At 46.0% G+C, this 26754-nt stretch overlaps 1 protein-coding gene across 1 annotated transcript; it reads left to right on the forward strand.

Annotated features, from left to right (window-relative positions):
* The first annotated feature begins 612 nt into the window (after positions 1–612).
* Positions 613–14382, forward strand: LOC120041659 (rho GDP-dissociation inhibitor 2-like). The gene is made up of 5 exons (XM_038986528.1): positions 613–782; positions 3698–3781; positions 10546–10622; positions 13527–13590; positions 14074–14382. The coding sequence occupies exons 1-5, from the start codon at positions 614–616 to the stop codon at positions 14271–14273; spliced, it is 594 nt and encodes a 197-aa protein (XP_038842456.1). The 5' UTR covers position 613; the 3' UTR covers positions 14274–14382.
* Positions 14383–26754: the final 12372 nt, after the last annotated feature.

The raw sequence follows: 26754 nt of genomic DNA on the forward strand, positions 1-26754 counted from the left end.
ATCTGTAACCTGTAGTAACAACAGGGCGATCAAATAGAGATCCTACATCTGTAACCTGTTGTAACAACAGGGCGATCAAATAGAGATCCTACATCTGTAACCTGTAGTAACAATGCTTTTTGCTTTTCTTCTCCGACAATACATCTGATTCAAAGGGGGTGTGGCAGATATAGAAACTCTTCCTGGTAGGATACACTTGTGCTTCCTCGCCAAAAGGAGGCTGTTGAGGAGGGGAGACAGACTGTGTCTTCTGTTTGCCTACTAACAAACTGACACACTCCTCAACCACTTAGTGGTTTCTGGGTCATGTAGGAGAGAGGTCAGAGGAGAGAGGGTGGAGGACAGACTTTTGCCCAAATGAGAAAAGGCCAGAGAGTAAGGCAGAGAGGGACAGAGAGAGAGGGACATAGAGAGAAAGACAGAGATGGAGAAAGAGAGTGCGAGGGAGAGAGAGAGAAAGACAGAGAGAGAAAGACAGAGGGAGAAAGAGAGTGAGAGAGAGAGAGTGTGAGAGAGAGAGAGATGCACAGAGAGAGAGAAAGAGAATGTGAGAGAGAGAGAGAGATGCAGGGTCTCTGATTGTGTTCATACCCTGTGTTCCCATGCAGGTTTGATGGCGGATAAGGAGGAGAAGCCTGTGGGAGAGGAGGAGGACGAGACAGACCTGAACTACACTCCTCCAGCCCAGAAGAGCCTGCAGGAGATACAGGAACTAGACAAGGATGATGAGAGTCTCAGGAAATACAAACAGACTCTACTAGGAGCTGGACCAGTGGTGGCAGGTCAGTGTGTTACTGTGTTACCGTGTTACTGTCTTACTGTGTTACTGTGTTACTGTGGTCAGTGTCTTACTGTGTTACTGTGTTACTGTGGTCAGTGTGTTACTGTGGTCAGTGTGTTACTGTGTTACTGTGGTCAGTGTGTTACTGTGTTACTGTGGTCAGTGTGTTACTGTGTTACTGTGTTACTGTGTTACTGTGGTCAGTGTGTTACTGTGTTACCGTGTTACTGTGGTCAGTGTGTTACCGTGTTACTGTGGTCAGTGTGTTACCGTGTTACTGTGGTCAGTGTGTTACTGTGTTACCGTGTTACTGTGGTCAGTGTGTTACCGTGTTACTGTGGTCAGTGTGTTACTGTGTGTTACCGTGTTACTGTGGTCAGTGTGTTACTGTGTTACCGTGTTACTGTGGTCAGTGTGTTACCGTGTTACTGTGGTCACTGTGTTACTGTGTTACTGTGGTCAGTGTGTCTTACTGAGTCTTACTGTGTTACTGTGGTCAGTGTGTGTTACTGTGTCTTACTGTGTTACTGTGGTCAGTGTGTATTACCGTGTTACTGTGTCTTACTGTGTTACTGTGTCTTACCGTGTTACTTTGTCTTACTGTGTTACTGTGTTACTATGTCTTGCTGTGTTACTGTGTCTTACCGTGTTACTGTGTCTTACTGTGTTACTGTGTTACTATGTCTTGCTGTGTTACTGTGTTACTGTGGTCAGTGTGTCTTACTGTGTTACTGTGGCCAGTGTGTGTTACTGTGGTCAGTGTGTGTTACTGTGGTCAGTGTGTGTTACTGTGGTCAGTGTGTGTTACTGTGTTACTGTGGTCAGTGTGTGTTACTGTGTTACTGTGGTCAGTGTGTGTTACTGTGGTCAGTGTGTGTTACTGTGTTACTGTGGTCAGTGTGTGTTACTGTGGTCAGTGTGTGTTACTGTGGTCAGTGTGTCTTACTGTGTTACTGTGTTACTGTGGCCAGTGTGTGTTACTGTGTTACTGTGTTACTGTGGTCAGTGTGTGTTACTGTGGTCAGTGTGTGTTACTGTGTTACTGTGGTCAGTGTGTGTTACTGTGGTCAGTGTGTGTTACTGTGTTACTGTGGCCAGTGTGTGTTACTGTGTTACTGTGGTCAGTGTGTGTTACTGTGGTCAGTGTGTGTTACTGTGTTACTGTGGTCAGTGTGTGTTACTGTGGTCAGTGTGTGTTACTGTGTTACTGTGGTCAGTGTGTGTTACTGTGGTCAGTGTGTGTTACTGTGGTCAGTGTGTGTTACTGTGGTCAGTGTGTGTTACTGTGTTACTGTGTTACTGTGGTCAGTGTGTGTTACTGTGGTCAGTGTGTGTTACTGTGTGTGTGCTTATTAGCAATTGACATGGAATCGCTTCTATTGCAAGACCACAGTAATGTTATGGGTACTGGGCCCTGCATCAAAGACCACAGTAATGTTGGTACTGGGCCCTGCATCAAAGACCACAGTAATGTTGGTACTGGGCCCTGCATCAAAGACCACAGTAATGTTGGTACTGGGCCCTGCATCAAAGACCACAGTAATGTTGGTACTGGGCCCTGCATCAAAGACCACAGTAATGTTGGTACTGGGCCCTGCATCAAAGACCACAGTAATGTTGGTACTGGGCCCTGCATCAAAGACCACAGTAATGTTGGTACTGGGCCCTGCATCAAAGACCACAGTAATGTTGGTACTGGGCCCTGCATCAAAGACCACAGTAATGCTGGTACTGGGCCCTGCATCAAAGACCACAGTAATGTTGGTACTGGGCCCTGCATCAAAGACTACAGTAATGTTGGTCCTGGGCCCTGCATCAAAGACCACAGTAATGTTGGTACTGGGCCCTGCATCAAAGACCACAGTAATGTTGGTACTGGGCCCTGCACCAAAGACCACAGTAATGTTGGTACTGGGCCCTGCATCAAAGACCACAGTAATGTTGGTACTGGGCCCTGCATCAAAGACCACAGTAATGTTGGTACTGGGCCCTGCATCAAAGACCACAGTAATGTTGGTACTGGGCCCTGCATCAAAGACCACAGTAATGTTACTACTGGGCCCTGCATCAAAGACCACAGTAATGTTACTACTGGGCCCTGCATCAAAGACCACAGTAATGTTACTACTGGGCCCTGCATCAAAGACCACAGTAATGTTGGTACTGGGCCCTGCATCAAAGACCACAGTAATGTTACTACTGGGCCCTGCATCAAAGACCACAGTAATGTTGGTACTGGGCCCTGCATCAAAGACCACAGTAATGTTGGTACTGGGCCCTGCATCAAAGACCACAGTAATGCTGGTACTGGGCCCTGCACCTTGTCATCGTGTGTGTCATATACCTCTGTCTATTAGAGTTGATTCGTCCTGGTATCTAGTTGATTCATCTTGGTATCTAGTTGATTCATCCTGGTATCTAGTTGATTCATCCTGGTATCTAGTTGATTCATCCTGGTATCTTGTTGATTCATCCTGGTATCTGGTTGATTCATCCTGGTATTTGGTTGATTCATCCTGGTATTTGGTTGATTCATCTTGGTATCTAGTTGATTCATCCTGGTATCTAGTTGATTCATCCTGGTATCTAGTTGATTCATCCTGGTATCTAGTTGATTCATCCTGGTATCTAGTTGATTCATCCTGGTATCTGGTTGATTCATCCTGGTATCTGGTTGATTCATCCTGGTATCTGGTTGATTCATCCTGGTATCTGGTTGATTCATCCTGGTATCTGGTTGATTCATCCTGATATCTGGTTGATTCATCCTGATATCTGGTTGATTCATCCTGGTATCTAGTTGATTCATCCTGGTATCTGGTGTTACTGCTGCTTTAATAATAGCTATAACTCAATATTAACAACAAGAACACACACACACACACACACACACACACACCCTCTCTGATTTTTCAGACCCGAACATTCCCAATGTCCAGGTCACCAGACTGACCCTGATGTGTGACCAAGCACCTGGCCCCATCACCATGGACCTCTCAGGTAAATACCACTCCTTTATCCCTGGCCCCTGGTATCTCTCCATCCCTCTCCTGCACTCACTATCTCTCCATCTATAATGTGTAACTCTCTGAATTCAGTGTAGTGGGATGAGGCTCCAATATGAATGAATTCAGTGTAGTGGGATGAGGCTCCAATATGAGTGAATTCAGTGGTGGGATGAGGCTCCAATATGAGTGAATTCAGTGGTGGGATGAGGCTCCAATATGAGTGAATTCAGTGGTGGGATGAGGCTCCAATATGAATGAATTCAGTGTAGTGGGATGAGGCTCCAATATGAATGAATTCAGTGGTGGGATGAGGCTCCAATATGAATGAATTCAGTGTAGTGGGATGAGGCTCCAATATGAATGAATTCAGTGTAGTGGGATGAGGCTCCAATATGAATGAATTCAGTGTAGTGGGATGAGGCTCCAATATGAATGAATTCAGTGGTGGGATGAGGCTCCAATATGAGTGAATTCAGTGTAGTGGGATGAGGCTCCAATATGAGTGAATTCAGTGTAGTGGGATGAGGCTCCAATATGAATGAATTCAGTGTCGTGGGATGAGGCTCCAATATGAATGAATTCAGTGTAGTGGGATGAGGCTCCAATATGAATGAATTCAGTGTAGTGGGATGAGGCTCCAATATGAATGAATTCAGTGTAGTGGGATGAGGCTCCAATATGAATGAATTCAGTGTAGTGGGATGAGGCTCCAATATGAATGAATTCAGTGTAGTGGGATGAGGCTCCAATATGAGTGAATTCAGTGTAGTGGGATGAGGCTCCAATATGAATGAATTCAGTAGTGGGATGAGGCTCCAATATGAATGAATTCAGTAGTGGGATGAGGCTCCAATATGAATGAATTCAGTGTAGTGGGATGAGGCTCCAATATGAATGAATTCAGTGTAGTGGGATGAGGCTCCAATATGAATGAATTCAGTTGTGGGATGAGGCTCCAATATGAATGAATTCAGTGTCGTGGGATGAGGCTCCAATATGAATGAATTCAGTGTCGTGGGATGAGGCTCCAATATGAATGAATTCAGTGGTGGGATGAGGGTATGTATGGTTTTGTTCCACTGTTATTCTGGGATGGAGGAAGACTAGGTGCTGGATCCTGTTCTTGGGGACTGTGTATGCACTAGTGGGTGTATTTGTCTTTCTGTGTCTGTATGTGCATATATACAGTATATGTGTGTGTGTGTGTGTCTGTGTGTGTGTCAGGGGACAGCTCAGCATAATAATGTGTCAACGCCCCATCCTGCAGTGCCATGATGATGTCATCCTCCCACAGAGCAGGAGACTGTGGAGGACCGTGTGTGTGGTGTCTGGTGTGTGTGTCTGGTGTGTGGTGTGTGTGGGTGTCTGGTGTGTGTGGTGTGGTGTCTGGTGTGTGTGTGTGTGGTGTCTGGTTTGTGTGGAGTCTGGTGTGTGGTGTGTCTGGTGTGTGTTCTCCTGTGGATGACTTAGTGCGCTAGTGGGTGTGTCTGTGTGCATCTGTGCATCTGTGTGTATCTGTGCATCAGTGTGTATCTGTGCATCAGTGTGTATCTGTGCATCAGTGTGTATCTGTGCATCTGTGTGTATCTGTGCATCAGTGTGTATGGTGGGACTTTCTGTATTCTGGTAGATAAACTGCGGGTGGGTGGGTGGGTGATTGTGTGGGTGGGTGGGTGCGAAGGGGCTTCCCTCGAATGAGACGATATCTAAGTATACACCACTATCTTCTATTTCACAAAGGATAACCAACACTCACACACACACACACACACACACACACACACACACACACACACACACACACACACACACACACACACATACACATAAAAACAAACTGAGACTGAGACAAATGGGAAAGGTCACCTGGTTGCTAGGCGATAGAACCATCCAAGAGAGAGAGAAACAAAGAGAGAGTTAGAGAGAGAGATGTAGCGAGAGCTGCAGAGTTAGAGAGAGAGAGACGTTTGTATATTATCTACTTCACTTGCTTTGGCAATGTTAACATATGTTTCCCATGCCAATAAAGCTCCTTGAATTGAATTGAATTGAGAGAGAGCGAGAGGTAGAGAGAGGTAGAGAGAGGTAGAGATGCAGAGTGAGTGAGAGAGAGAGATGCAGAGTGAGAGAGAGAGATGCAGAGTGAGAGACCGATGATGTCATGTAGATACTTCATAGAGTTGGCTTAACTAACGTTGGACCAGAGCCAGCCCTTCATCATTACATTATACAGTACATAATGATGATGTCATGTAGATACCTCATAGAGTTGGCTTAACTAACGTTGGACCAGAGCCAGCCCTTCATCATGACATCATTACATTATACAGTACATAATGATGATGTCATGTAGCTACCTCATAGAGTTGGCTTAACTAACGTTGGACCAGAGCCAGCCCTTCATCATGACATCATTACATTATACAGTACATAATGATGATGTCATGTAGATACCTCATAGAGTTGGCTTAACTAACGTTGGACCAGAGCCAGCCCTTCATCATGACATCATTACATTATACAGTACATAATGATGATGTCATGTAGATACCTCATAGAGTTGGCTTAACTAACGTTGGACCAGAGCCAGCCCTTCATCATGACATCATTACATTATACAGTACATAATGCCGCCTAGGCAGAGGTCAGTAATCCAGAGGTGGGGCAAAGGTACAGGATGGAAGGCAGGCTCAGGGTAAGGGACAGGCAGAGTGGTTAGGCGGGCGGGATCAGGGTCAGGACAGGCAAGGGTCAAAAACCAGGAGGACGAGAAAAGAGAGGACGTACGGCCAAATTTTTTAAAACGACATTGGAGGCGGTTTATGGAAGAGAAATGAACATTAAATTCTCTGGCAACAGCTCTGGTGGACATTCCTGCAGTCAGCATGATAATTACACGCACCCTCAAAACTTGAGACAACTATGGTATTGCGTTGTGTGACAAAACTGCACATTTTATAGTGGCCTTTTATTGTCCCCAGCACAAGGTGCACCTGTGTAATGATTATGCTGTTTAATCAGCTTCTTGATATGCCACACCTGTCAGGTGGATGGATTATCTTGGCTAAGGAGAAATTCTCACTAACAGGGATGTAAACAAAATTGTGCACAGAATTTGAGAGAAATAAGCTCCTTTCCCTACGCTGCTCCCTCCTCCATTCTCGCTACAACCTATTCTATATAGAGTCAAAGGATTTTCTGATTGAAAGAGGAGACCGAAATGAGAGAGAGGGAAGCTAAGGGGTAGGGATGGAGAGGGAGGGTGAGAGAGAGGGAGGGTGAGAGACAGAGAGGGAAAAGAGAGACAGAGAGGGAAAAGAGAGACAGAGAGGGAAAAGAGAGACAGAGAGGGAAAAGAGAGACAGAGAGGGAAAAGAGAGACCGAGAGGGTGAGAGAGACAGAGAGGGAAAAGAGAGACAGAGAGGGAAAAGAGAGACAGAGAGGGAAAAGAGAGACAGAGAGGGTGAGAGAGACAGAGAGGGTGAGAGAGACAGAGAGGGTGAGAGAGACAGAGAGGGTGAGAGAGACAGAGAGGGAAAAGAGAGACAGAGAGGGAAAAGAGAGACAGAGAGGGTGAGAGAGACAGAGAGGGTGAGAGAGAGAGAGGGAGGGTGAGAGAGACAGAGAGGGTGAGAGAGAGAGAGGGAGGGTGAGAGAGACAGAGAGGGTGAGAGAGACAGAGAGGGAAAAGAGAGACAGAGAGGGAAAAGAGAGACAGAGAGGGTGAGAGAGACAGAGAGGGTGAGAGAGACAGAGAGGGAAAAGAGAGACAGAGATGGAAAAGAGAGACAGAGAGGGAAAAGAGAGACAGAGAGGGTGAGAGAGACAGAGAGGGTGAGAGAGAGAGAGGGAGGGTGAGAGAGACAGAGAGGGTGAGAGAGAGAGAGGGAGGGTGAGAGAGACAGAGAGGGTGAGAGAGAGAGAGGGAGGGTGAGAGAGACAGAGAGGGTGAGAGAGACAGAGAGGGAAAAGAGATGCCTGATATATCTGCATGTAATCTGCTGGTTCTCTCTGTCTGCAGCTTGTGGGTTTTTACCACAGCAGAGGGAAAGAGGGAGAGAGGGAGGGAGAGAGAGAGGGAAAGAGGGAGGGAGGGAGGGTGAGCGAGAGGGAGGGAGAGAGAGAGAGGTTATTCTATTGTTGACCCATTTTTTCAGTCTCAGTGAGAAACACTTTCCAGGGAACCAATGTCTGATCCTGTCTTCAGAGAGGGAGGGTGAGAGAGAGAGAGGAAGAGGCAGAGTGAGGGAGAGTGATGAGGAGAGGTAGAAAGTGGGAGACTATAAAGGAGAGAGTTAAAGGGTTCTCCTATGAGGACAGCCAAACCCTTTTTTCTGAGAGTGTAATGGTTGTCTGATGTGACTTTGATGTTAACTGGTAGTACCAGGAGTTACTGTTAAACTAGGTCTAGGGAGGGGGCAGGGCTGTGTGTGTCTCCACCACAACACATCAGTGCTGTCCTTTCCCTTTTATCTCTACTGCTTCCTTCTTCCACTCTCCTCCTTCCCTCTCTTCCTTTCAACACCATCACCACTCTGTTCTCTTCATCTCTCTCCATTTATCTCTCCTTCCTTCTTCCCTCTCTTCCTTTCAACACCATCACCACTCTGTTCTCTGTCCATCTCTCTCCATTTATCTCTCCTTCCTTCTTCCCTCTCTTCCTTTCAACACCATCACCACTCTGTTCTCTGTCCATCTCTCTCCATTTATCTCTCCTTCCTTCTTCCCTCTCTTCCTTTCAACACCATCACCACTCTGTTCTCTGTTCATCTCTCTCCTTTTATTTCTCATCTTCTTCCTCCTCCCCCTCCTCCTCCTCCTCCCCCTCCTCCCTTGTATCCCTCCACGATAAGGCTTTTACAGCAGGGTAAAGTTTAAATGTATTAAACACCCATTACTGTGCTGTATCTGTGATCAGAGGGTTCTAGAGTGGGTTCTGGTCAAAAGTAGTGCACTATGTAGGAAATAGGGTGCCATAGGGCCCTGGTCAAAAGTAGTGCACTATATAGGGAATAGGGTGCCATAGGGCCCTGGACAAAGTAGTGCACTATATATGGAATAGGGTGCCATAGGGCCCTGGTCAAAGTAGTGCCAATTGGGACTTATATTTAATCTATAAACCCCAGACACAGAGAACAGACACAGAGACCAGACACAGAGGACAGTCAGAGACCCAGAGGACAGTCAGAGACCCAGAGGACAGTCAGAGACCCAGAGGACAGTCAGAGACCCAGAGGACAGTCAGAGACCAGACACAGAGACCAGACCCAGAGGACAGTCAGAGACCAGACACAGAGACCAGACACAGAGACCAGACACAGAGACCAGACACAGAGACCAGACACAGAGACCCAGAGACCAGACACAGAGACCCAGAGACCAGACACAGAGACCCAGAGACCAGACACAGAGACCCAGAGACCAGACACAGAGACCCAGAGACCAGACACAGAGACCCAGAGACCAGACCCAGAGACCAGACCCAGAGACCAGACCCAGAGACCAGACCCAGAGACCAGACCCAGAGACCAGACCCAGAGACCAGACCCAGAGACCAGACCCAGAGACCAGACCCAGAGACCAGACACAGAGACCCAGAGACCAGACACAGAGACCCAGAGACCAGACACAGAGACCCAGAGACCAGACACAGAGACCCAGAGACCAGACACAGAGACCAGACCAGAGACCAGACCAGAGACCCAGAGACCCAGACCCAGAGACCCAGACCCAGAGACCCAGACCCAGAGACCCAGACCCAGAGACCCAGACCCAGAGACCCAGACCCAGACCCAGAGACCCAGACCCAGAGACCCAGAGACCCAGAGACCCAGACCCAGAGACCCAGACCCAGAGACCCAGACCCAGAGACCCAGACCCAGAGACCCAGACCCAGAGACCCAGACCCAGAGACCCAGACCCAGAGACCCAGACCCAGAGACCCAGACCCAGAGACCCAGACACAGAGGACAGTCAGAGACCAGACACAGAGGACAGTCAGAGACCAGACACAGAGGACAGTCAGAGACCAGACACAGAGGACAGTCAGAGACCAGACCCAGAGGACAGTCAGAGACCAGACCCAGAGGACAGTCAGAGACCAGACCCAGAGGACAGTCAGAGACACAGAGACCAGACACAGAGACCAGACACAGAGACCAGACACAGAGACCAGACACAGAGACCAGACACAGAGGACAGTCAGAGACCAGACACAGAGGACAGTCAGAGACCAGACACAGAGGACAGTCAGAGACCAGACCCAGAGGACAGTCAGAGAGGACAGTCAGAGACCAGACACAGAGGACAGTCGGAGACCAGACACAGAGGACAGTCGGAGACCAGACACAGAGGACAGTCGGAGACCAGACACAGAGGACAGTCGGAGACCAGACACAGAGGACAGTCGGAGACCAGACACAGAGGACAGTCGGAGGCCAGACACAGAGGACAGTCGGAGGCCAGACACAGAGGACAGTCAGAGACCAGACCCAGAGGACAGTCAGAGACCAGACACAGAGGACAGTCAGAGACCAGACCCAGAGGACAGTCAGAGACCAGACCCAGAGGACAGTCAGAGACCAGACACAGAGACCAGACCCAGAGGACAGTCAGAGACCAGACACAGAGGACAGTCAGAGACACAGAGAACTTGAGAACAATATGGATATCATCTGCAGTTTGGCTGTTGTGTTTGAATATTGAAGTGATAACCTCATCTGTTGACCTCATGTTGTCATGGTGTTGACCTACAGGGGACCTGGAGGCTCTGAAGAAGAAGAGTTTCACCATGAAGGAAGGAGTGGACTACAGAGTGAAGATACATTTCAAGGTAAGAGCCCTCTCCTCCTCCTCCCCTCTCCTCCTCCTCCCCTCTCCTCCTCCTCCCCTCTCCTCCTCCTCCCCTCTCCTCCTCCTCCCCTCTCCTCCTTTCTCCTGGACTACAGAATCAAGATACACGTTAAGGTGAGAACATCTCTATCACGACTCAGGATATGATGCAGATGCAGATACAGGAGTCGGATGGTTCGGGTCTCAGAATATTTATTATAACAAAGGGACAGATAAAGGGCAGGTCGAGGGCAGGCAGAGGTTCGTAGTCCAAGGCAGAGTCAATCAGGGCCAGAACGGCAGGCAGGCTCAGGGCCAGGACAGGCAGGCTCAGGGCCAGGACAGGCAGGCTCAGGGTCAGGACAGGCAGACAGGTTGGAACCGGGAAGACTAGGAAACAAGAACTTGAGAAGAGGAGAAACAGGAAACACGCTGGTAAGACCTGACAAACCAAGATGAACTGGCAACAGACAAACAGAAAATGCAGGTATAAATACCCAGGGGATAATGGAGGAAAATAGGAGACACCTGGTGGGGGATGGAGACAAGCACAACACTGGTGAAACAGATCAGGGATCAATCTCCTCTTCACCTTTCTGTTCTGCTCTGTTCTGTTTGACATTTCACTGTAAGGTCTACACCTGGTGTATTCAGCATTTCACTGTAAGGTCTACACCTGGTGTATTCAGCATTTCACTGTAAGGTCAACACCTGGTGTATTCAGCATTTCACTGTAAGGTCTACACCTGGTGTATTCAGCATTTCACTGTAAGGTCAACACCTGGTGTATTCAGCATTTCACTGTAAGGTCTACACCTGGTGTATTCGGCATTTCACTGTAAGGTCAACACCTGGTGTATTCGGCATTTCACTGTAAGGTTTTTTTTTTTTACCCAATTTGTTACCTAAATCCAATGGCATGATGACATTTTGTGTTGATTTCATATTAGTTGACAATTCAACCAAATGTAAATAAGTAAAACATAGACGTCTGTGTTCAGTCTAAAGAAGTTGTAGGTGACGTTGAAAAGTAGTGAGAAAGAAGGGAGAGTGATCTATGTTGTTCAGGCCCATTCTAATGGATGGTGACAGTGGCATGACCAGTTCTACTTGGGAATGAAAGATCTTAGTTGATATGACAGATTATTATGGAATCAGATGAAACTCTGAGATACTCTGGTCTAGGCTGGGATTCAAACCTATTGCACATTGCCGACAAGGCACCTTTTAAAGGGAATGATCCCGTGGGGACAGAGACTGTATTCACCAAGCAACCCTCTCTCCCCCTCCCTCAGACACACCAAGCAGCCCTCTCTCCCTCAGACTCACCAAGCAGCCCTCTCTCCCTCAGACTCACCAAGCAGCCCTCTCTCCCTCAGACTCACCAAGCAGCCCTCTCTCCCTCAGACTCACCAAGCAGCCCTCTCTCCCTCAGACTCACCAAGCAGCCCTCTCTCCCCCAGACTCACCAAGCAGCCCTCTCTCCCTCAGACTCACCAAGCAGCCCTCTCTCCCTCAGACTCACCAAGCAACCCTCTCTCCCTCAGACTCACCAAGCAGCCCTCTCTCCCTCAGACTCACCAAGCAGCCCTCTCTCCCTCAGACTCACCAAGCAGCCCTCTCTCCCTCAGACTCACCAAGCAGCCCTCTCTCCCTCAGACTCACCAAGCAGCCCTCTCTCCCCCAGACTCACCAAGCAGCCCTCTCTCCCTCAGACTCACCAAGCAGCCCTCTCTCCCTCAGACTCACCAAGCAACCCTCTCTCCCTCAGACTCACCAAGCAGCCCTCTCTCCCTCAGACTCACCAAGCAGCCCTCTCTCCCTCAGACTCACCAAGCAGCCCTCTCTCCCTCAGACTCACCAAGCAGCCCTCTCTCCCTCAGACTCACCAAGCAGCCCTCTCTCCCTCAGACTCACCAAGCAGCCCTCTCTCCCTCAGACTCACCAAGCAGCCCTCTCTCCCTCAGACTCACCAAGCAGCCCTCTCTCCCTCAGACTCACCAAGCAGCCCTCTCTCCCTCAGACTCACCAAGCAGCCCTCTCTCCCTCAGACTCACCAAGCAGCCCTCTCTCCCTCAGACTCACCAAGCAGCCCTCTCTCCTTCAGACTCACCAAGCAGTCCTCTCTCCCTCAGACTCACCAAGCAGCCCTCTCTCCCTCAGACTCACCAAGCAGCCCTCTCTCCCTCAGACTCACCAAGCAGCCCTCTCTCCCTCAGACTCACCAAGCAGCCCTCTCTCCCTCAGACTCACCAAGCAGCCCTCTCTCCCTCAGACTCTGCAGTGAGGACACCTGGAGGTAGAAGAGTGCAACTGCAGCTGGGGAACAGTGATGGCAGGAATAGTAGAGTAGGCCTTGGCTAAGGGCACTACTTCAGACCAGGGCCTATAGGGCTAAGGGCACTACTTTAGACCAGGGCCTATAGGGCTAAGTGCCCTACTTCAGACCAGGGTCTATAGGGCCAAGTGCACTACTTCAGACCAGGGCCTATAGGGCTAAGTGCCCTGGTCAAACGTTGTGCACTGAATAGGGAGTAGGGTGTCATTTGGGACAAAGCTGTATAAAGTTGACTCTTGATGAGACTTTATATAAGAAAGCTCTCCTTTCCTCTCCTCTCCTCTCCTTCCCTCCTCTCCCCTCCTCTCCCCTCCTCCACTTTCCACTCTCCTCTCTCCCCTCCTCTCATCTCCCCTCCTCCACTCTCCTCTCTCCCCTCCTCTCATCTCCCCTCCTCTCATCTCCCCTCCTCTCACCTCCCCTCCCCCTCTCCTCTCCTCCATATAAGTTCATACTGTGTTTAAATGCACTACAGATTTCCAGTCCCAATGAATTTACATTGTTTATTTATTGCTCCTGATATCTCTCCTCCCCTCCTCCTCTCCCCTTCCCTCCTCTCCTCTCCAGGTTAACAGAGATATTGTGTCTGGGCTGAAGTACGTCCATCTGACCTACAGGAAAGGAATCAGAGGTAAGGAGGACCCCATTTTGTGCCAAGCTGTGGATACGCTGTGCTGTTTAGACCCATAGATCGTGTCAGTTTCTGATACATACACCTAAACCCTGGCTAGCAAGGGTGCAACTGAGCTGCCATTTTATGTGTTGTCATCGACACAAGACATCACAGTTTCCACACGTACACCTAATTCCGGGTTAACAGCGATGCAACTGAGCTTGCCATTTTGTGTGTTTTCATCGACACAAGACATCACAGTTTCCACACGTACACCTAATTCCGGGTTAACAGCGATGCAACTGAGCTTGCCATTTTGTGTGTTTTCATCGACACAAGACGTCAGTTTCCCCCACATACACTTAAAACCTGATTACCAACTGTTCAACTGAGCCGCCATTTGGTGTCTTGTCACTGACACAAATTGTCACAGTTTCCCCCACATTCACCTAAAACCTGGCTAGCAAGTGTGCAACTGAGCGTCCATTTTGTGTCGTGCAGTGGACAAGGCGGTGTACATGGTGGGCAGCTACGGGCCGCGGGTGGAGGAGCACGAGTTCATGACCCCGGTGGAGGAGGCGCCCAAAGGCATGATTGTCAGAGGCAGCTACCACATCAAGTCCCACTTCACCGATGACGACAAGACCGACCACCTCTCCTGGGAGTGGAACCTGGGGATCAAGAAGGACTGGGACGAATAGAGAGGAGCCTCATTCCTCTCTCCCTCCTTCCCTCTCCCTGTGTCTCCACCTCTCCCTTTCCCCTTCCTTCTTACCCCTTCTCTCCCCTGTCTCCCCCACTTTCATCCCTCCCTCCCTCCATCAAGAAGGACTGGGGTGGATAGAGACCTCATCCCTCTCTCCATGCTTCCCTCTCCCCGTGTCTCCCCTCTCCCTCCTTCTCTCCTTCTTCATTAAGAAGGACTGTCTCTCCCTCTTTCCTCCTCCCCCCTCCTCTCCCCCCTCCCGCCCTCCATCCTTCCCCTCTCCCTCCTCTCCCCCCTCCCTCCAAGGCCCACCTGTATAATAGTAAAAGACAGAGACCGGTATGAAAGGTGTAAACAGGAAGTCAGGTTAGAGACGGTCTAGAACGAGACAGAGAGGATGTTGGTCATAAACCAAACCAGTATACATCATAGTAGACAACCGAACATCGTGGGCTACATCCCAAAATGCCCCCCTATTCCCTATATAGTGCACTACCCACAGGGCTCTGGTTAAAAGTAGTGCACTATGTAGGGAATAGGGGGCCATTTGGGAGGCAGGGGGTATGAGCTGTAGGTGGAGATCCACTTGTCTACCTGTGATGTAATCTGATGTTCTCCACTACAGTGTGTTAACTGAAGGGGATCAGATGAAGTTAAACACGTGGGACTCACTCATACAGTGAAGTTGGAGTATGGAGATGTATTTACACCCCATAGTGTGAGAGGTACATTCTAGAAGGTTATTCTAAAGTGTTCTATTCTGGAAATTGCCAGTTCAACAAGGTTTCAAGGAGCAGCCCTTTGTAATGTTAGTTATCAGTTAGAATGTTTGACATGTTTGTCTCATACTCCTCAAGAAGTTACCATCTTCTAAGTTCTACATCTAGAACGACCATCTTCTAAGTTCTACATCTAGAATTACCATCTTCTAAGTTCTACATCTAGAATGACCATCTTCTAAGTTCTACATCTAGAATGACCATCTTCTAAGTTCTACATCTAGAATGACCATCTTCTAAGTTCTAGTTCTAGAATGACCATCTTCTAAGTTCTACATCTAGAATGACCATCTTCTAAGTTCTAGTTCTAGAATGACCATCTTCTAAGTTCTAGTTCTAGAATGACCATCTTCTAAGTTCTACATCTAGAATGACCATCTTCTAAGTTCTAGTTCTAGAATGACCATCTTCTAAGTTCTACATCTAGAATGACCATCTTCTAAGTTCTACATCTAGAATGACCATCTTCTAAGTTCTAGTTCTAGAATGACCATCTTCTAAGTTCTAGTTCTAGAATGACCATCTTCTAAGTTCTAGTTCTAGAATGACCATCTTCTAAGTTCTAGTTCTAGAATGACCATCTTCTAAGTTCTAGTTCTAGAGATGTATCTATCTCAGTTTGCTCTTTACATCTGCATTTCTGTTACTGTGTCTTTCAGTTGCCTTCTGTCTCTGTTATACTTGATACACCTGAGCTGTTATTGGATTAATGTAAAACAACATGGTTTCACACTGTCTGGAGGTGTTTTACAGGGAAGATGGGTTACCATGGTAACATATCAACAGACAACTGTTGTTTTCTCAGGTTTGTCCTTATATTTGCTCTATTTTTCAATGCTGCTTGAATGTCATTTTCCCCAATGTCTGCCTTTGCCTTTGCATATTGAGAGAGTTGCTCTTTAAAAGATACGCCATTCACCATGTATCAACCATCTTCCATTAAACATCATGTAAACATCATGAGGAAACCTGTTGTCTGGCTATGATGAAGAACATGTGATTGTGATGTGTACAATATGTTCTTTAGTAGTTGTTACAGAACAAAGCCCATTGGAAGTAGCCTACACAGTGTCTTTACCTCTCTGGCAGGTAGCTACAGGACAAAGTATATTGGAAGTAGCCTACACAGTGTCTTTACCTCTCTGGCAGGTAGCTACAGGACAAAGTCCATTGGAAGTAGCCTACACAGTGTCTTTACCTCTCTGGCAGGTAGCGACCCTGAGACATCTCTATACAGTAGAGGGTCAACTGGGTTTGAGGTTTAGTATCTTAATGGGCGCCATGTTAGCACCCGAAGTATCATGACATGATTATTCCAGTCAGAATGTAAATTAGAATGTTATGATGGTGATTGGTTAGCCTGGGCATCAGTATGTTTGTTCCATCACGTCACTCCTTGCCACTTCTTGGCATCCAAACATGACAATGAATGGAATGATGGCACACACTGATCTGGGAGCAGCAGGTTAGACACTGATCTGGGAGCAGCAGGTTAGACACTGATCTGGGAGCAGCATGTTAGACACTGATCTGGGAGCAGCAGGTTAGACACTGATCTGGGAGCAGCAGGTTAGACACTGATCTGGGAGCAGCAGGTTAGACACTGATCTGGGAGCAGCAGGTTAGACACTGATCTGGGAGCAGCAGGTTAGACACTGATCTGGGAGCAGCAGGTTAGACACTGATCTGGGAGCAGCAGGTTAGACACTGATCTGGGAGCAGCAGGTTAGACACTGATCTGGGAGCAGCAGGTTAGACACTGATCTGGGAGCAGCAGGTTAGACACTGATCTGGGAGCAGCAGGTTAGACACTGATCTGGGAGCAGCAAGTTAGCGTTTGGTGCCAGCATGGAGGTTAGACACTGATCTGGGAGCAGCAGGTTAGACACTGATCTGGGAGCAGCAGGTTAGCGTTTGGTGCCAGCAGCAGGTTAGACACTGATCTGGGAGCAGCAGGTTAGCGTTTGGTGCCAACACAGGTTAGTTTGCTGAAGTGTAGTGTATATCTGTTGCTCAGGGTCACGGTCCCCCTTTAACACCAAGCATGAGGCCTAAAGGCATCGACTGACTCGGGAACCACACTAATGAAACACAAAAGAACCCTGTTCTATCTATAACGTGACCCTCCTGTCCTGTAACTCAGTGGATGAGGTCTTCAAGATTTGATCGATTCTGTCCTTTCCCAAAAAAACGTCAAAACGTCCTTGTCACTATTGTGTAAAGTCTTATGGTGTTGTAAGTGTTGATGATAATGATCATGATGTTGATGATGCCATTTAAAATGGTGGTGAACCCAGAAGTAACTGTAATGTGGGCTTGTTGAGTGTTGCATGGTCTCAGATCTCTTCTTTAAAGACTGTTGTACTGTCACGTTGTGATTTGAAAAGAAAACCAATATGCAGATTGAAATGGGTTGGCAAGGATACCGCAGATATTTACAGGGATTATGATCAAAAATAGCTTTGTTATTATTACTGTGGTTGTGTTCCAAATGGCCCCGTATTCCCGTTATAGTGTGTTGACCTGGACCCATAGATAGTAATTCTATTCCCTTTATAGTGTGTTAACCTGGACCCATAGAGTGTCATTCTATTCCCGTTATAGAGTGTTAACCTGGACCCATAGAGAGTCATTCTGTTCCCTTTATAGTGTGTTAACCTGGACCCATAGAGAGTCATTCTATTCCCTTTATAGTGTGTTAACCTGGACCCATAGAGAGTCATTCTATTCCCTTTATAGAGTGTTAACCTGGACCCATAGAGAGTCATTCTATTCCCTTTATAGAGTGTTAACCTGGACCCATAGAGAGTCATTCTATTCCCTTTATAGAGTGTTAACCTGAACCCATAGAGAGTCATTCTGTTCCCTTTATAGAGTGTTAACCTGGACCCATAGATAGTCATTCTGTTCCCTTTATAGAGTGTTAACCTGGACCCATAGAGAGTCATTCTGTTCCCTTTATAGAGTGTTAACCTGAACCCATAGAGAGTCATTCTATTCCCTTTATAGAGTGTTAACCTGAACCCATAGAGAGTCATTCTATTCCCTTTATAGAGTGTTAACCTGAACCCATAGAGAGTCATTCTATTCCCTTTATAGAGTGTTAACCTGGACCCATAGAGAGTCATTCTGTTCCCTTTATAGAGTGTTAACCTGGACCCATAGAGAGTCATTCTGTTCCCTTTATAGAGTGTTAACCTGAACCCATAGAGAGTCATTCTGTTCCCTTTATAGAGTGTTAACCTGAACCCATAGAGAGTCATTCTGTTCCCTTTATAGTGTGTTAACCTGGACCCATAGAGAGTCATTCTATTCCCTTTATAGAGTGTTAACCTGGACCCATAGAGAGTCATTCTGTTCCCTTTATAGTGTGTTAACCTGGACCCATAGAGAGTCATTCTATTCCCTTTATAGAGTGTTGACCTGGACCCATAGAGAGTCATTCTGTTCCCTTTATAGTGTGTTAACCTGGACCCATAGAGAGTCATTCTGTTCCCTTTATAGTGTGTTAACCTGGACCCATAGAGAGTCATTCTATTCCCTTTATAGTGTGTTAACCTGAACCCATAGAGAGTCATTCTATTCCCTTTATAGAGTGTTAACCTGAACCCATAGAGAGTCATTCTATTCCCTTTATAGAGTGTTAACCTGAACCCATAGAGAGTCATTCTGTTCCCTTTATAGAGTGTTAACCTGGACCCATAGAGAGTCATTCTATTCCCTTTATAGTGTGTTAACCTGAACCCATAGAGAGTAATTCTATTCCCTTTATAGAGTGTTAACCTGGACCCATAGAGAGTCATTCTATTCCCTTTATAGTGTGTTAACCTGAACCCATAGATAGTCATTCTATTCCCTTTATAGAGTGTTAACCTGGACCCATAGAGAGTCATTCTGTTCCCTTTATAGAGTGTTAACCTGGACCCATAGAGAGTCATTCTATTCCCTTTATAGAGTGTTAACCTGGACCCATAGAGAGTCATTCTATTCCCTTTATAGAGTGTTAACCTGGACCCATAGAGAGTCATTCTATTCCCTTTATAGAGTGTTAACCCATAGAGAGTCATTCTATTCCCTTTATAGTGTGTTAACCTGGACCCATAGAGAGTCATTCTATTCCCTTTATAGAGTGTTAACCTGGACCCATAGAGAGTCATTCTGTTCCCTTTATAGTGTGTTAACCTGGACCCATAGAGAGTCATTCTATTCCCGTTATAGAGTGTTAACCTGGACCCATAGAGAGTCATTCTATTCCCTTTATAGAGTGTTAACCTGGACCCATAGAGAGTCATTCTATTCCCTTTATAGTGTGTTAACCTGGACCCATAGAGAGTCATTCTATTCCCTTTATAGAGTGTTAACCCATAGAGTCATTCTATTCCCTTTATAGAGTGTTGACCTGGACCCATAGAGAGTCATTCTATTCCCTTTATAGAGGGTTAACCTGGACCCATAGAGAGCCATTCACAGGGTGATTAACAGGACAAACACAATGTTAGATTCAGATGTATACAGATGATTAGGTGTTGTCTGGTCTATACAGGGCTTTGGTTAAAAGTAGTGCACTATATAGGGAATAGGGCTCTGGTTAAAAGTAGTGCACTATATAGGGAATAGGGCTCTGGTCTAAAGTAGTGCATTATATAGGGAATAGGGCTCTGGTCTAAGGTAGTGCATTATATAGGGAATAGGGCTCTGGTTAAAGGTAGTGCACTATATGGGGAATAGGGCCTTGGTTAAAGGTAGGGCACTATATGGCGAATAGGGCCTTGGTTAAAGGTAGTGCACTATATGGGGAATAGGGCTCTGGTTAAAGGTAGTGCACTATATAGTGAATAAGGGGCCATTTTGGACACAGCCTCTGTGAGTTTGGTTGGGCACAAGCCTGGGCCTGTGTGTAAAGTACTGCTGCATCCTAAAGTGTTGGTATTCCAGCATCTTGTATCTTTTAATAAAGGTGATTTAATCAGCCACTTCCTGTCTGTCTGAACATGTGGACTTAACATCATTCCAACAAGGCACTCAAATAAGCGGACGATAGGTGAAGGGACACTCTATATATACAAAAGTATGTGGACACACCTTCAAATTAGCGGATTTAGCTATTTCAGCCACACCCATTGCTGACATGTGTATGAAATCGAACACACAGTCATGAAATCTCCATAGACGCTCGGCAGTACCGTTCTGTGAGCTTGTGTGGCCTACCACATCGCGGCTGAGTCGTTGTTGCTCCTAGACTTTCCCACTTCACAATAACAGCACTTACAATTGACCGGGGAAGCTTTAGCAGGGCAGAAGTTTGACGAACCGACTTGTTGGAAAGGTGGCATCCTATGACGGTGCCACGTTGAAAGTCACTGAAGTCTTCAGTAAGGCCATTCTACTGCCAATGTTTGTCTATGGAGACTGCATGGCTGTGTGCTCGATTTTATGTGGCTGAAATAGCTGATTCCACTCATTTGAAGGTTGTGTCCACATACTGCTGTATATATAGTGTATTCCCCTGGTACATTACTCAGGTCTCACCAGTCCATTTATGCTGCTCTGGCGCCATCCTGTGGACTTCTGGGAACACAACTTCAACTCCATTACATTCGATGTATCCCACAAAGAGCCACTGAGCTGGACAAAGAGCCACTGAGCTGGAGGACAACGCAGTCTGAATCAGGTACTTATATGAATAAAGACACTGACAGGTCATATCACTGAGTCTCAGTTTAAAATCAGGGTTTAAACAGAACACAAGACATTACAAGTAAAAACATTCCTCAATTAGGTTTTATTTATTCACCAAATAAAATAAGTGAAACACAGTACAGATATAAACTGGTATCAACAGTGTTCAGGTTGGAAGACAGTACAGATATAAACTGGTATCAACAGTGTTCAGGCTGGAAGACAGTACAGATATAAACTGGTATCAACAGTGTTCAGGCTGGAAGACAGTACAGATATAAACTGGTATCAACAGTGTTCAGGCTGGAAGACAGTACAGATATAAACTGGTATCAACAGTGTTCAGGTTGGAAGACAGTACAGATATAAACTGGTATCAACAGTGTTCAGGCTGGAAGACAGTACAGATATAAACTGGTATCAACAGTGTTCAGGTTGGAAGACAGTACAGATATAAACTGGTATCAACAGTGTTCAGGCTGGAAGACAGAACATATGGCCTATTTATTGACTTACCTCCCTAATCTTACTATATTTGCAGACACTGTATATGGACTTTTCTATTGTGTTATTGACTGTACGTTTGTTTATACCATGTATAACTCTGTGTTATTTGTGTCGTACTGCTTTGCTTTATCTTGGTCAGGTCGAAGTTGTAAATGAGAACTTGTTCTCGACTGGCCTACCTGGTTAAAGAAAGGTGAAATTGTCACGACCGTCGTATAAATAATAATTGGACCAAGGCGCAGCGTGAGTAGAGTTCCACATTTTAATAATCGTGAAACTTCCAAAACAACAAAGAAATAACAATCATGAAGCACATAGGCACTCACACAACAAAACAATATCCCACATCGCAGGTGGGAAAAAGGACAACCTGAGTATGATCCCCAATTAGAGATAACGATAATCAGCTGCCTCTAATTGGGAACCATACAACACACCAACATAGAAATATATATCCTAGAACACCCCCTAGTCACGCCCTGACCTAAAACACCATGGAGAACCCCGAGGGCTCTCTAGGGTCAGGGTGTGACAGCACCCCCTAGTCACACCCTGACCTAAAACACCATGGAGAACCCCGAGGGCTCTCTAGGGTCAGGGTGTGACAGCACCCCCTAGTCACACCCTGTCCTAAAACACCATAGAGAACCCCGAGGGCTCTCTATGGGCAGGGCGTGACAGCACCCCCTAGTCACACCCTGACCTAAAACACCATGGAGAACCCGAGGGCTCTCTATGGGCAGGGCGTGACAGCACCCCCTAGTCACACCCTGACCTAAAACACCATGGAGAACCCCGAGGGCTCTCTATGGGCAGGGCGTGACAGCACCCCCTAGTCACGCCCTGACCTAAAACACCATGGAGAACCCCGAGGGCTCTCTATGGGCAGGGTGTGACAGCACCCCCTAGTCACGCCCTGTCCTAAAACACCATGGAGAACCCCGAGGGCTCTCTATGGGCAGGGCGTGACAGCACCCCCTAGTCACGCCCTGACCTAAAACAACATGGAGAACCCCGAGGGCTCTCTATGGGCAGGGTGTGACAGCACCCCCTAGTCACGCCCTGTCCTAAAACACCATGGAGAACCCCGAGGGCTCTCTATGGGCAGGGCGTGACAGCACCCCCTAGTCACGCCCTGACCTAAAACAACATGGAGAACCCCGAGGGCTCTCTATGGGCAGGGTGTGACAGCACCCCCTAGTCACGCCCTGTCCTAAAACACCATGGAGAACCCCGAGGGCTCTCTATGGGCAGGGTGTGACAGCACCCCCTAGTCACGCCCTGTCCTAAAGCACCATGGAGAACCCCGAGGGCTCTCTATGGGCAGGGCGTGACAGCACCCCCTAGTCACGCCCTGACCTAAAACACCATGGAGAACCCCGAGGGCTCTCTATGGGCAGGGTGTGACAGCACCCCCTAGTCACACCCTGTCCTAAAACACCATAGAGAACCCCGAGGGCTCTCTATGGTCAGGACGTGACAGCACCCCCTAGTCACACCCTGTCCTAAAACACCATGGAGAACCCCGAGGGCTCTCTATGGGCAGGGCGTGACAGCACCCCCTAGTCACGCCCTGACCTAAAACACCATGGAGAACCCCGAGGGCTCTCTATGGGCAGGGCGTGACAGAAATAACATATAAAAATGTGAGGTGTGGCAGTGGCTAGGGTGAAGGTTTTCGCAGTGTCTTGTGTTATATAGATGGATTTCAGAATGAACCTGGAGGAATCCATTGAAGGGTTTAGGTAAACTGTCTGGGAGGTATTTGTAGATGAAAATGCATAATTGGCCTACATTAATGTGGTAAATAGACCAGATATTGAGTTTCTTAAACAATGGAGCCAGGTAATTAGAAGAGGTGGCTAGTGTGTGGCACATTTCTTTTGTATGATGAGCAACATGTGTAAGTAGGAGGCATATGTTCTGGCCCAGACAATATTACAGGAAGTGAGATATGGGTAAATTAATCTCTAGTAAAGAGTTAGGAAGCTGATGAACCAAACCACTCATCTGTCTGATGATACCAACAGACTGCATCACTTTGCTGCAGACAAACTGAATATGATCTTTCCAGGATAACTCTTCATCAGTTAGAACTCAGAGGAATCTAGTGGATGTGACTGGTTCCATTTCATTCACACCAATTGAGATTCTGTCTATTTTTTAACAATATTTCTTCAACTTCTAGGCTATTGAGTCTATCAATGGAATCTCCTCTCCAGCTGAGGTTCGGGACTCTGAAATTCATAGACAGAGCTATGGATGCAAGGATTAACCATCTATTATATAAAAGTTATAGTTTTAACTATGATTTGAGGCTATATAGTGTTTGTTTACATTTTTCTTTGTTTACAAACATTGAAGTAAAACAAACTTATATTTTGGGTTCTGATTGGGTACGACAGTTGACGACTAAACTCATGAGTAATTTATGAGTTACATTCTTCGAGAATCAATTGGTACATATCATTAATGATGTATCAACTGATGATTGCCACTTTAAGTAGACCGGAACTGTGACAAATTGTTTCAATGATAAACAGCCTGAGTGAGACATCTTCATTCATCCACCATCTCTGGTTGTACAGGCAGTGTTAGGAAAGCTAATGGTTGAGTGAGACATCTTCATTCATCCACCATCTCTGGTTGTACAGGCAGTGTTAGGAAAGTTAACGGTTGCGTTCCCCTGCTCAGACGTTGCATCAACCAATGGAGCCGTGCCACATCATGGACTGTGCAGTCAGGCACCAGATTGTTATAACATATGATGTGGTGAGCTGATACGTAAAACACCTACCCAGGTGTTGGAAGATCTGGCAGGAGTCAGCCACGTCTGAGCAGAGGAACTGGCCCAACCTGTTACTGATGCTGCTTTCATAACAGTAGGAAGCTCAGATAATACCTCTTGTAAACTGGGAGCAACGAGTTGTGTGCTTTCATGTGTTTTGAACCAGTTGAGAACACTGATTGGCTAATGGCAAACAAGCTGCATCAACCATTTCTATGTACTGAACACAACCGCTTATAACTGTCCTGTCATATTCTGATCAATATTAAAACATTTCCACCTCTCTTCTCCCATCTATTACTGTACTGTCATATTGTGATCAATATTAAAACATTTCCACCTCTCTTCTCCCATCTATTACTGTACTGTCATATTGTGATCAATATTAAAACATTTCCACCTCTCTTCTCCCATCTATTACTGTACTGCCATATTCTGATCAATATTAAAACATTTCCACCTCTCTTCTCCCATCTATTACTGTACTGTCATATTGTGATCAATATTAAAACATTTCCACCTCTCTTCTCCCATCTATTACTGTACTGTCATATTGTGATCAATATTAAAACATTTCCACCTCTCTTCTCCCATCTATTACTGTACTGTCATATTCTGATCAATATTAAAACATTTCCACCTCTCTTCTTCCATCTATTACTGTCCTGTCATATTCTGATCAGTATTAAAACATTTCCACCTCTCTTCTTCCATCTATTACTGTACTGCCATATTCTGATCAATATTAAAACATTTCCACCTCTCTTCTCCCATCTATTACTGTACTGCCATATTCTGATCAATATTACAACATTTCCACCTCTCTTCTTCCATCTATTACTGTACTGCCATACTCTGATCAATATTAAAACATTTCCACCTCTCTTCTCCCATATATTACTGCACTGTCATATTCTGATCAATATTAAAACATGTCCACCTCTCTTCTTCCATCTATTACTGTACTGCCATATTCTGATCAATATTAAAACATTTCCACCTCTCTTCTTCCATCTATTACTGTACTGCCATATTCTGATCAATATTAAAACATTTCCACCTCTCTTCTTTCATCTATTACTGTACTGCCATATTCAGATCAACATTAAAACATTTCCACCTCTCTTCTTCCATCTATTACTGTACTGCCATATTCAGATCAATATTAAAACATTTCCACCTCTCTTCTTCCATCTATTACTGTACTGCCATATTCTGATCAATATTAAAACATTTCCACCTCTCTTCTTTCATCTATTACTGTACTGTCATATTGTGATCAATATTAAAACATTTCCACCTCTCTTCTTTCATCTATTACTGTCCTGTCATATTGTGATCAACATTAAAACATTTCCACCTCTCTTCTCCATCTATTACTGTACTGTCATATTGTGATCAATATTAAAACATTTCCATCTCTCTTCTTCCATCTATTACTGTACTGTCATATTGTGATCACTATTAAAACATTTCCACCTCTCTTCTCCCATCTATTACTGTACTGTCATATTCTGATCAACATTAAAACATTTCCACCTCACTTCTTCCATCTATTACTGTACTGTCATATTGTGATCAACATTAAAACATTTCCACCTCTCTTCTTCCATCTATTACTGTACTGTCATATTCTGATCAACATTAAAACATTTCCACCTCTCTTCTTCCATCTATTACTGTACTGTCATATTGTGATCAATATTAAAACATTTCCACCTCTCTTCTCCCATCTATTACTGTACTGTCATATTGTGATCAGTATTAAAACATTTCCACCTCTCTTCTTCCATCTATTACTGTACTGTCATATTGTGATCAATATTACAACATTTCCACCTCTCTTCTTCCATCTATTACTGTCCTGCGATATTCTGATCAATATTAAAACATTTCCACCTCTCTTCTCCCATATATTACTGTACTGTCATATTGTGATCAATATTAAAACATTTCCACCTCTCTTCTTCCATCTATTACTGTACTGTCATATTGTGATCAATATTACAACATTTCCACCTCTCTTCTTCCATCTATTACTGTCCTGCCATATTCTGATCAATATTAAAACATTTCCACCTCTCTTCTCCCATATATTACTGTACTGTCATATTCGGATCAATATTAAAACATTTCCACCTCTCTTCTTCCATCTTTTACTGTACTGTCATATTCTGATCAACATTAAAACATTTCCACCTCTCTTCTTCCATCTATTACTGCACTGTCATATTGTGATCAATATTAAAACATTTCCACCTCTCTTCTTCCATCTATTACTGTACTGTCATATTGTGATCAATATTACAACATTTCCACCTCTCTTCTTCCATCTGGTTGATTAACCTTTATTAGTCACATGTACATTTCATTCATTTGAATTGAGTTTATACACAAACACGATTGTTGTGTCAAGAATTTGACAAACATTCCACAATATTTACAAACATCAAGAAGCCCAATAACAACAAGATCGGTGGCGCAGTGGTCTAAGGTACTGCATCGCTGTGCCACCAGAGATTCCGCAGCCGGCCGCGATCCGGGAGGTCCATGGGACGACGCACAATTGGCTCAGCGTCGTCCGGGTTAGGGAGGGTTTGGCCGCACTAGCGACTCCTGTGGCGACCCGGGCGCAGTGCACGCTGACCAGGTCGCCAGGTGTACAGTGTTTCCTCCGACACATTGGTGCGGCTGGCTTCCGGGTTGGATGTGCGTTGTGTCAA

Source organism: Salvelinus namaycush, unplaced genomic scaffold, assembly GCF_016432855.1.
Source record: "Salvelinus namaycush isolate Seneca unplaced genomic scaffold, SaNama_1.0 Scaffold5, whole genome shotgun sequence".
NCBI lineage: Eukaryota > Metazoa > Chordata > Actinopteri > Salmoniformes > Salmonidae > Salvelinus > Salvelinus namaycush.